Below are 11,926 nucleotides of genomic sequence, written 5' to 3' on the forward strand. Positions count from 1 at the left end.
CACCAAAAAACACTTACATCAGCGATAAACACTTTTATTACAATGGTGGGTCACAGCATACCTTGCATGCCTAATCCAGGGTGGGTTCGAAATTCGATAACACAAAATGGCGGAGGCAACGTACCACCTCCAGGTTGCATACTTCCAGTCAGCTGTGGTTGTGGATTGTCGGCATCTTCAAAAGAGTGCCAAACTCTGCCAGTATAAAGGGCTCTGCCCTTCATGCAGCGGTGCCCTCTGGTGTATGCAATAGTTCCGAGTTATTCCATCATTTGATACCAACTTAATAGAAAAAGCGGCCACGCATAAAGGTGATGTTTCGTTTTTAGAATGCTTAGAGCTCATAGATCAAGCTATGACCATATAGACAAGGGCACTTACGACAGACAAGCGCTTGTCTGTCATACATGCACTCTTTTTTTTTTCCTGGTTTTTTGTGTGCTTTTTATTTCATCATGGACCACTACCAACTAGCCCAGCTTTCAACCCTGCTATAGTCTGCTTTCTAGCATGTTTTTATTTGGAAAACTGCTTACCCCCAAGCGCTGCATATTACGTAGTGAAAAACATGGTTTTGGTTTTTCCGTAAGCAACCCGACGCTTTTGGTCACAAAAGTTCTGCCAAAGGTTGCTCTGAGGACAGAAGCCCACTAGATGCACCACTGTTGATGAGGGGGGGGAGGGGGGTCTCGTTTGGCTCTTCCGTTTTGAGTGAGCCCGTTGAAATTTGCAGCGACAAGTGGTTCTATGAAAACTCTCATACACCAACATTTTTAGGCCTGTAACTGATCACTGTGTGTAAGCTTCAGTCATTCTTTTCTGATTTCTGACAACAAAACTTATAAGTACACCTTTACAGTGTTTGGGTAAAATACATCTGAAATGTACAAAGCAAATGAGAGGTTATATACTCCATGTAGAGTAGCAAGTATACCATGAGCAATGTACTTCAAGCTAAGTACTATAAATAGGTACAATGCAGTTTCAATGTAAAGTACAAGTACTTTTTAACAATTTTTTATGATGCCCTTTCATTTCATTATACAGCGTTTATTAAATGAGTGTGTGTTGACCCAGGGGTAATGGGGGAGTGTCAGTAATTTTCAGAAATGGCGGCGAATATTGGATAAAGTGAACTGGCCACGGAGTAGTTATTTTCGGATATGGCGCCAAGTTTAGAGGTGCTCCCCGACTTCTGTATTTGGCGCCACTTGCACTCGCTTGCACCCAAGGGGGTTAAACGTACTAGGAGAGAGCATGACCTCTGCCCCATAGCTTCTGCAAGCAGTCGTCTTGTGGGGGAGTGTTATCTCCTAATATGTTTAACCTCATTGCTTGCGCTCATCGAGTGAGAAGTAGCCAGAGTTTGAAATGCTGCGGAAAAACCGCCCACAGTACAAACGGAGCTATGCATAGTCTGCTCACGTTTCTGGTGAGAGTAGAATATCCCACCCAGTGTTTCTGCAGAGTTGGCAAAGCATCGTTTTATGATACAAATTTAACAAGACAAAATTTGGGGAATGTACCTACTTTGAAGTCGGTAGTTATAGTTTCCCTGGAAAGTACCAGAAAAAATACTTTAAGTACAAAAGTACACTCAGAGAATGTACTTGAAGTGAAGTACAAGTTTTCTAATCCTACTTAAAAAAGTGCTTTAAGTACAATGTACAAATTTTAAGTACAAATGTACTCCCTAACACTGCACCTTTCATGTTTGCTTTCAAGTAAGACTGCTCAAGCAAAAAGGAGGCAGGCAACTGGGTGCACGGGTTTGCAGTGCTTCTACTATATGTTGCCACTTGTGGCAATAGAGGCAGTATTAGAAATCCATTCTTAGACATTAAAAAAAAAACAATTCTGTATTTTACTTTTATCAGGTTGATTTTAGTACACTTGTGTTATTTGGGACCCCCCTCAAAGTTACCTCACGCACAAGTTAGAGCTAATTCAGAATAAAGCGCTCAGATTTGTGATAAGCGACTGCAGCCCCTATGCAAGTTGCACTGAAATGAAACGACAATTAGGTTGGGCCGTTTTTGAAAAAAGAAGTGCTTACGATTGAAATTGTTTTACTCTACGAATCTGGGGCAAAAGCTCACCCGGATAAAATTGTTTGCTTTTTTACACGAGCTCAAATAACATGAAAAATTAAGCAGTTCATTCTATGAAAATGTAGGTATGACTCCAGCAGTTTCAGCATGTCTCTGTGAAGCTGATAGTCCACAGATAGCTTTGTCAGCGGTTCTGAAGACACTTCGCTGCTTTCCGAAAACTCTTACTTTGGCGTTCTTGGTCGATCAGCTTCTAGACACATGGATGGTCCTGTCCCACAAGCTTGTGGACCCCATTGTTCTACCCTTCACACGTGTTATTGGTCTTGTCCTTATCTCGTAGAGCGACCTTGTGCACATTCCACAGCTCTGGAAGAAATTCCAGTCTTTGGAGCACGGTCATCAGAGTGCTCCACTCGTTGAAAAAATCCCAGCCTAACCTCAAAAACTTTGACTTTGGTTATTAGTTAACTGGGTTCAAAGAATATATTTTTCAGAGGGCTCTTGATGTGACCCCATTTAACTCAAAGTTTAACACAGCCCAAGTAAACTTTTGTCCGACTTATCAAAAGAAAGAAAAGTGAGCTTCTGTACGGTTCCGCCAAAAATGAGTTAGCTTTTGTGCGGGTCCCCCCAAAAATAGGTGAGCTTTTGTTCAATGAGCTTCTGTCCGGTTACCTTACAGTATAAAGTGTTCCTCCAAAAAATTTACAAGGTTTTTTTCACTGCAAAAATAAATTATGCATCGCTGAACACTCATTTTCTATCCAAACGTAGCTCTAGAGGTCCGAACCAGATGCCAAAGTTTCAGCACTGACCGTCATACAAAAGTTATGCAATTTTCTGAAATTTCCAATGAGAAAATGGCGGTCGACGGACCTCTCGAATACATGTTTGCAAATTCATCTGCTATTTACGCCCCTCGTCCACTAAATGCAGGTACATTTAGGGGATAGGCAAGACTGCTAGTTTAGCAGTTCCGTTTTAAAATTGAAATTCCTTTTTTTTTTTTTTTTTTTTCAAAATGAGTTAAATTCACGAGCCGAAACTAGGTAAGTAAATTTTTGCAGAAATTTGCACCATCGTTAGGTATCAAAGTGATATCGGTCACATTATGCTAGAAAAGCCACTGACATGCAGCCGTGGTACAGGGCTCAAAGCTAATCTGATAAGCAAACACTCCCATTTAACTCGCTTTCCATTCACGTAAATATGGCTTTCCGAAAAAAAAAAAAAAAAAAAAAATGATGAGCCATTCCATTTTGTGGAGGTGGATGACCAGCGAAGCCGTTTAGCACACGACACGGACGTGCCGTCACGACTTCGTGTCACGCGACGTCAATTTTCCCAATAAATTTAGCCGGGAAACTGCATTGGTGTTGAGGACACATGACGTCGATTTCCCCGCTAAATATAGCGGGAACATTTCCCCGGCAAATTTAGCGGGGAAACTGCGTTGGTGTTGAGGTCACGTGACGGCAATTTCCCCACTAAATTCAGCGGGGAAATTGATGTTATGTGACGTCACGGAGCTGTGATGTCATTCCTGTTGCCGCAAACGAAAAATCCATGGGACCCTAACCATAAACAGCTTCGCTGTAAAAAAAAATATATATATTTACGCGTGCAAGCTTGCTGCATCAGCGCGCATTTTCTGTCTTGCCCTGTTGATAGGTGTACCCTTTTGCAATGCTATTTGCGCAACCCACGGCACAACAGGTTGGCATCGCGTTGCCGCCGAAGTCCCGTTATAAGAAAACAAAAAAACTACATCCACGCCGTAAACATAAGGGTGCATATTTTCGGCACCGATTTGAGGTCCAGGGGGCGCGGCGGGCGCGGCCAGTGACGTCATGGACGTCCAGATTCTATTTGGTGTTCTTTGATGTAAACATGTTTTATTTTGGATGCCGCCGACTGCATTTTGAAACGTCGGTCGGTCGGCGAGTGTGTGCGCGTGATCGGGTGCTCGGCGGTGTACTCGCCGGTGTCTGTCGACGTGCCGCCTGTGCTCGTCGCGTATCCAGAAACGGCTAGTGTTTTCCAATTTCGCTCGCCCGGTGCCGTCGGTCACTCCTGTTGCAAAAGAAGATTCGTAGTGACTACAGTATCGTCCGACGGCACTTTTGCAGAGCGTTCAAGTGCCGTCCGACGGTACTTCGCGTTAAAGGGATACTTCAACGAAGTTTGAAATATTCCCGTCGTGTTCAAAAATAGGCTGAATATGATCTACAATATCCGTAAATGACAATCGCACGTTTGTATTTTGAGCCTGGGTGGCTCTATTTTTCGTTATAAACGGTCCACTTTGGCAAGCGCTCGGAGAACAGCCAGCGGAGACCACGTGACATCCAACGCAATTGTGACGTAGTTCGTCTTGGGACGAGCAAAGCCACGGTGAGGCCCACGTCGAAAGGATGGCCTAGTCGTTCCAGCCACCGAAGCAGCTGCTTTTGTACGAATTTTGAGTGACGGGCTAATTAATCTTTTATAATCTTGTAGGGGAATAGCGACTTCTGGGACACACCAAAGAGATTCTCGGGAAGAGGGGAGGGAGTTCCTCCTTCCCCTCTTTTCTCGTCGTGGCCGGAGGCGAGACACTCACTGTCACTAGCTGTCAAGGTTCCTAGACGGGCATTACAAACGAGGCGTTAGTGATATCCACCAGGTGCTCTTTGCTAATTGTTTAATTTGTTTTAAAATTCCTTTTTGTAACTTCTTAACAAGACATTGGTGTGTTTGATGTGATACTGCTCCTTTGAAAACACATAGACCAAAAAATTAGCGCCGAAATTTCGTTGTGGTATCCCTTTAAGTGCCGTCCGAAAGTCTCGTATGAAACGAATTGTAAAAACGTGATTTCCGAAGGTATAGCATGGCTTAGCGGTTAAAACGTTTGCCCCATACGCAAGCGGTCGTGGGTTCGATCCACAGTGGAGGCTTTTTTTTTTTTTTTTTTTTTTCAAAGTGTGTAGCATTACGTCCGACGTAACCCAAGTTATGTCCAAATCTCTGCCTTCCCTAGGTTCACAAGGGAGAGAGAGGAGGGCGGGGGGGAGGGTTAGGTATACGCGTTTCAGTGCTCCGTCCGGACGTAACGGTAGCCACAGCGTTTTTTTTTTTTTTTTTTTAACTTTTTGTTTTGTTGGGGCATTTGGCGATATTTACGACATTTCTTTTTTGCGACTAACACTGAAAAAAAGAGAAAAGAATGGTGTTGACAACAGTGCTAAAAGTGCGAGCTAGTTGCTTTGGATTGCGCGGCACTAGCGCTCCTGCAGAGGGTGCAGTCATGCCAGCCAAGGCTAGTCGCTTGCCGCTTGCACGGCCTTCGCAGCTATTCTATGCGAGGGCGATAATCTGTCGTATTGCACACGAGTACAGCTCCAGAAAAATGCGTACAAAATCACTGCGGCTGGGCTGTCGCCTCCAGTACACGTAGTCTTCATTTGCAACAGGAGTGACGGACGGCACCGGGCGAAGTTTGAAAATGGAGAACGCTTATTTTGATGTTCCTCAGAATGCGACGAGTACAGGAGGCAACGTTGACAACACGCACCAGCGCAGACACCGCCAAGCCGCCGAGCACCCGGCCACACACACACCGAGCGACTGACATTTCCAAATGCAGTCGGCGGCATCCAAAGAAAACGTGTTGACGTCAAAATTAAAACGTCAAAATAAAAGCTGTTATTTTGACATCCGTGACGTCACTGGCTGCGCCCCCTGGACCTCAAATCGGTGCCGAAAATACGCAGCCCTAAACGGGAGGCACCGACTTGATCGAATGATGTTTTAGCGAACGCCCACGTTTCACCGAATGACACTTTAGCGAATAGTCAGACGCCGCGAAGCAGCGTTTGACTATTCGCTAAACATTTTTGTAATGAGCCGCCGCAGACTGTCGCCGCGAAGCGGCGCAAGTGCAGCGCGGCAAATGGGTTAACGCGCGCCCTTGTTATTCGCTAAAATGTCGATTCGCTCAAATGTCGCTGTTCGCTAAAACGTCATTCGCTCATGTGATATGGACCCGCCCTAAACATAAACAGCAGAGCAGCGGCCGTCCGACGCAGCGCTCCCTCATATCGTCGTTCCAAAGCAGACAACTAGCTGAAGACAGGTTTGTGCGGGCTCATGGGAAGGTTCGGGTCGTGTCGAGCACGATCCAATTAAAAAAGCAATCAGATTTTAATGAGAGGCGTAAGAGGAATTTCTCTTTCCTGTTTCGAACAATGGTTTGCACTACCTTTCAGTATATGGGGAACTTTGGTTAGATTAGTGGCTGTCTGGCCCCTTGTTGATGCCAGCACTACGACACAGTCCCAACCAAAGTGCTCCCACACTGTTAAAGAAGTTTTGCAACCAGAAGTTAATGGAAGGATTCTGCTATCGCTTTTATAACACATTCTTTGTAAAAGTGAATGATACTGTCTTTGGAAACGGGCAGCTTTTGAAGGGGAGCTCTGGCAAAATATTGGTGATCATCAATTTTTCCCCTAAACTTTTCCCCACACACTAAATATCCAGCCCAGAGTATGTTTGCAATATATATTTTGTCAAGTCACTTTCTTTAAGAAAAACTTATTTTTGAGTTTACACGTACACCTCCAAATCGCTGGCTGCAGCATTACCGGCAACGACGAGCAGGGGCAATTGGCAGGGGCGCCTGCAACGTCAAATGTTGTATCCGAGAGCAGACGACACTCGCACCTCCTCGGCGGTATGTGTTGCAGTGATGGCGAGCATCTTTGGTTTTGCGGATTGCGTCTGGTTTAGGCTGTTTACAGCATGCGATGGAGGATGGGGATAATTGGCAATGTGCTGTGGGGTGCAATTACACCACGAAGGAATGCAGCAGGGCGACATCTCATCTGTTTCCGCCCGAGCCGCCTCTGCAACAGCAAGCAGATCGAAGCAAATGCTGGCTCCTAGCCTTCGCGTCATGCTAGGTAACAGTTTGCACCGTGCTAGCAAGCAAAACCTTCCATACCATTTTGCTTCTGAAACGGTATCTGGGTCCATATGTCGGCGGATCACGAATGCAGCCGCCAAGGGTGCATTGCCTCCCTTTGGAGGCAATGCCGGCGGATCGAATGCGAACGATGAATCGTATGAAATTTCGTTTTGAAAATCTTCTAACATTTGCTGGCCATTGCTCAACTCAGAAAAGCTTGATGAATCATGCTCCATCATTTCCCATGGACGATTGCGAGGGCCTTTTGACTGCTTCCAACGCTGGGCGAAACAGATCCAAGCTGCCCACGTGCTGACGTTGCAAGAAGATGGTGGACCAGTAAAGTTGCAGGTCAATTTCGGTTTCGTCCATTACCATGTTTCTACGATTAAAAATTATTAAACAAGTTTTGGGGAAATTTACTTGTTGCTCTAGGCTCTCTTGCACTCTTTCAGAAAGAATGTTCAAATTGACACCCAGGAGCTCCCCTTTAAACAATACATAACTCGCTACTGCCCCTGGGGCTTGCTCTGCGTGAAAAAAAACACTATGTCACTCTTCTAGCAAACAAAAATGGTACTCTTATTTAACTTTTATTACTGAAATTGCCTCCTGGAAAAGGACTGCTCTGCAGGTACTCAATAATGTAATGGGCAAGAGGCCATTGTATTGCATCAACAAATTCTTCAAACGGTTTTAACAAGGTCAAATTAAGAAGTGGCAACACCAGTTTGATGTGTACAAGTCAAGTGCTTATGGCATCTCATGAAAAGTATACCTTCACCCTGATATTTATTACAAGTGCCATTAATGCTTTACACAAAGCTTTTATTAAACAAGCAAGTTACCAGAAACTGGCAACTTCCACTCTTATTATAATATTCAATGATCATGTGCCAATGAAAACCTGTTGTACTTAGATGGCACAGTTCATCAATCCAAAAATGGCTATGAACGGAACATGTCGCGGCGACAGGCTTTATACTGAAATGATGGTACAGCACATGCAAAAGTTCCAATATTAATACGACTGCAAGTGCTATAATGGAAGTAGACTTTACCAAAATGGCTTCAGCTAAAATGGAATTGATGCCTGCAGGCATAACCTTATAGTAGATATCACTTGAGAGGTTTGCATGTAGGCACCATGCTCACATGTAACTCAACCATTACTAAGCACAGTGCGTCGAACATGCTTAGGTTTCAACGCACACAACCTGACATGGCTTTTTATTGGTGTAGAAGGCTACCGCTGTACAGGTCAAAGAGCAATAACAGAGTATGTACAGGAATAAAATAAAACTGGAAGGTAGTGTCCCCGGTACGACCGCCCGGGGGAGTGTGGAGGGTACCGTTAGTTTGAAGCGAGCCCCGCACACACTGGGAAGGCTCTTCGTCGGGGACCCCCACCAAGTGTCTCCCAACGGCACTCCAAAGCCGCAGGTGCAAAATGGAACGACCCCTGTGCAGAGCACAACTGGAAATGTAAGCGGAGCATTAGGAAGCCGCGTCGGCCTCCTGCGTCCCTCGAGGTTCCGGGGCCTCGGAGGTCCCACCTGGCTCCGACTCACCCGGCTCCGACTCGCCTGGCGTCTCTAAGGACACGTGCGCGTGGCACAGCGGACACTTGTCCTGAATGTAGAGCCACTTGCGAAGGCAGGTTCGATGGAACAGGTGCTGGCACTTGGTGACGCAAGCTGCCCGCATGTCCGAGTAGCAGATGGAGCAAACATCGTTGTGTAGTAGGAGCTGCTCAGCAGACGCCTCGGGCAAAGACTCTGTCTTACGGACAGCCTCGCGCCGCAGCAGGAAGCTGTGCCAGCCCGCCTGCATGCGCTGCCACACGTTGAAGTAGCAGTGGACGAGCAGAATCGAGGCATTGGCCCAGTTCCACTTGCCCGTCGTCGACTCCCAGAAGCCCATCCCCACGACGAAGACAGCCACAAGGAACTCGAGCACCTTGGTGAGCGCTCGCGCAACGTAGATGACGTCGTCCAGGGCCTCCCAGGGCTCAGTGCGCCACGCGTCATACACGAACAGTCCGTAGATGACTAGCAGGCCAACCACCTGCACCGAGGTGAGGATGCACGACGAGAGGACAATCATCATCCAGAAGTCGATGGGGAAGAGAGACGCCAGCCGCCAGGTGATGTGCAATGGGAACGCTGCCAGGAAGGCGCACATGCCCAGGGTGCGCACGTGGCGCCCTACCTGGCGGCTCTGTGAAGCACTCAGCGCAAGCACCACTGGCTCGGTGATCTCCAACACCGACTGCAGCAGCGAAGACATGACAATGAACAGGATGATAAGCAGTACCGCGACGCGGCTCGGCATCTTGATTTCGGTGAGGCCCGTCTGTAGTGCCAGCAAGAGCATAGTGATGCCCTCTGTCCAGCCACTGTGCATCGGGTGGTCGTTGAGAAAGCTCAGGCTGCCGTGCAGGAAAGCCTTGGTGCCGGAGAGGATTAGGTAAGCCAGGTATGACACTGTCACCGAGGAGGCCACCAGCGTCACAGGGCTCGAGCAGACGCCGCTGGCCGAGCTGAGGACCAGCAAGTACCAGGGACTCTCCCACGTCGGATACATCTCCGCCAGCTTCACGCAGAACTCGATCAGCCAGAACACCAGGAAGTGGGTGGGAACAAACAGCTTGTTCCAGAAGAGCGTCATCAGGCCAATCCAGCCAAAGCGCATCGTGAGCAACAATGTGTCCAGGTAGGCATCTTTGAGGAAGCTTATCAATGACGGCAGCTGGCTATACAGGTAGCAAGCTACGCTGACACACATGAGGGCGTTGCCGAAGTTGTGGAGCACCTCTAACGACTCCCAGGGAAAGTCAAACACACGTGCCAGCACCGGCAGGGTGTAGCAGGACAGAATGGGGAGCAGGGGCCGGTATGGCCCATCAAGGAGTTCATACACCATCCATGCGAGCACCACGTGGGCCAGAAAAGCTGCCACTTGCCGCCGGGTGAAGCTCTCGTCTATGTCTAGGTGTTGGTCTTGGGCCAAGCTCTCCTCCATTTGGATGTAGTACTTGGACAGCAGGTGTGAGCTCAACAAGAGAAGGGCACTCACAAAGTTGGTGTACAGGGACCGCACTCTGGAGATGGGAAGCAGCAGCAACAGGAAACCATGTACGAGGACTGCGGGAGAGAAGCAACGTTGGCACACATATCCACACATGACCGGGTCTTTTCCCGCATTACCCAGATTGGTCAGCACTGCATTCAGGACCCCTTGGAGCGACATGGACTGTGGGACTGACTTGTTGCGGTCGTGCTGCCACCAGTAGTCGATAATGAACAACCCTGGGACGCGCATGATGATGCCCACGGCTGCCTCCACTTGGGCTCTTGATGGTCTCATGGTTCCACCTATTAAAATCCCGCTGGTGAACCAATCAACTTCGGAAGAGCAACAGTACTAAGACAAACGTGTCCGGCTTTGACAGCGGTGCTTTTCCTACGAGCCTAGCAGAACGATGCAATCACCTGAGAGGTCTATTTCGAGCGCAGATTGTCTGGCGAACCGCTTAATCGGGCGTTCGACCAAAACACCTCGATTAGGCCAAGGCAGGATAGTGTTTCCATCTAAGTACCGCAAAAATCGACGGCACATGTAAACAAATCGAACGTAGGCTCTCCTTAGGTATCCTTCCATGACAGTGAATTTGTCATTTTTAACGGGTCCTTAACCAGGGTTCCGTTACAGGGAAGATCGAGTCACCCGACACGCTTTTCTGCAGAACTATGCGCGCGACACATTTTCTGACCGGTTATCCCCCTCAGTGCGTTATCATTATTTTGGTTCAGGCGGAAATCTATCGACGTCGACGAAGAGACAACTCTATCACGCTGTCAAAGAACGGTTCCTGCGATCCGATGCCCAATGGGCCCAAAGACTACACTGTAGCCCCCCAGCTACCTACTGTCACGCCTCTCAACCCATGCTCGTAGCCATGTGTTCCTCCCAGTTCCGTACGCACCTGTTTTAAGATCTTGAGGCGGCGACCGCGAGAACTCGGGAGCTATTCAAAGCTCGCGCGTTCGAATGTAACGATTTCACCTTCTCACGTAGCAAATGTCGTACAAAAGTAAGCACGGCGCTTTACTCATCGTGTCCCAGCGCCGGTCCAACATATGCCAAAACCGTAAACAGCCGAGGTTCCACTGGTAACGCGCTATTGCCTCCTCCTGGTGCACACGTCTGATACGTCCGATACGTCATTGCTGTCAAAACACGAATGGATATAGCAAATTTTTATGTGTAGATACAGGTGGATGTATAAAGACGGGTCAGAGCCGTATATGTAGAGAGTTTGGTCAATGGGAGGCGCGGGCAGAGCTAGGGTGTGCGGCAGACTCGGAAAGAGGGCTTGGCATGCTCTCTTGACCAACCAGACGCCGAAAAGAATCCCCTAGCGGTGGTAGCGAGAAACAATTCTGAGCCGATCGATCATCGAAGGTCTATGTTCGTATATGGTTTTAATAAGCGCGTAAGAGTGGAAGTGTAGTAACTTTTTGTGGTTGAAAATAGGGTGCACGTGTTGTTTCATCATGATCACGCAGAAAGATGTAAGAAACGAATGCGCCGCTCAACTCTATTTTGCGCGGACAGAGTGTGACCGCTCTGACGGCAGATTCCCGGCGCTCGGCGTTTGGCGTAAGGATTATGTCGATCTTTCCGCTAGTCACACTCTTCCACCATCATTTCAGATAAGTGTGATTGAAACATCACGTGTGCCATATTTTCAGCCATCGAGAGTTACTCCAATGCAGTTATCAGGTTTGTTTCTTGCGACCACCGCCAGGGTATTATTTCCGGCTTCTGGTCGGTCACATTCGAATTTCTGAAGACGCCCTGGAACACGCCCAGCCCGCTTTCGGCCAATGGCGCCGCTTCATTTGTCTCCTATACT

At 47.7% G+C, this 11,926-nt stretch overlaps 1 protein-coding gene across 1 annotated transcript; it reads right to left on the reverse strand.

Moving 5' to 3' along the window:
- Positions 1 to 7,812: 7,812 nt before the first annotated feature.
- Positions 7,813 to 11,259, reverse strand: LOC8039894 (RING finger protein 145). The gene is made up of 3 exons (XM_029986798.4): positions 10,994 to 11,259; positions 10,215 to 10,382; positions 7,813 to 10,151 (listed from the first exon to the last, which is right to left on the reverse strand). Exons 2-3 carry the CDS (start codon positions 10,372 to 10,374, stop codon positions 8,503 to 8,505), a joined length of 1,809 nt encoding a protein of 602 aa, XP_029842658.1. The 5' UTR covers positions 10,375 to 10,382; positions 10,994 to 11,259; the 3' UTR covers positions 7,813 to 8,502.
- Between the last annotated feature and the right edge of the window lie 667 nt (positions 11,260 to 11,926).

Source organism: Ixodes scapularis, unplaced genomic scaffold, assembly GCF_016920785.2.
Source record: "Ixodes scapularis isolate PalLabHiFi unplaced genomic scaffold, ASM1692078v2 PGA_scaffold9__187_contigs__length_104089568, whole genome shotgun sequence".
NCBI lineage: Eukaryota > Metazoa > Arthropoda > Arachnida > Ixodida > Ixodidae > Ixodes > Ixodes scapularis.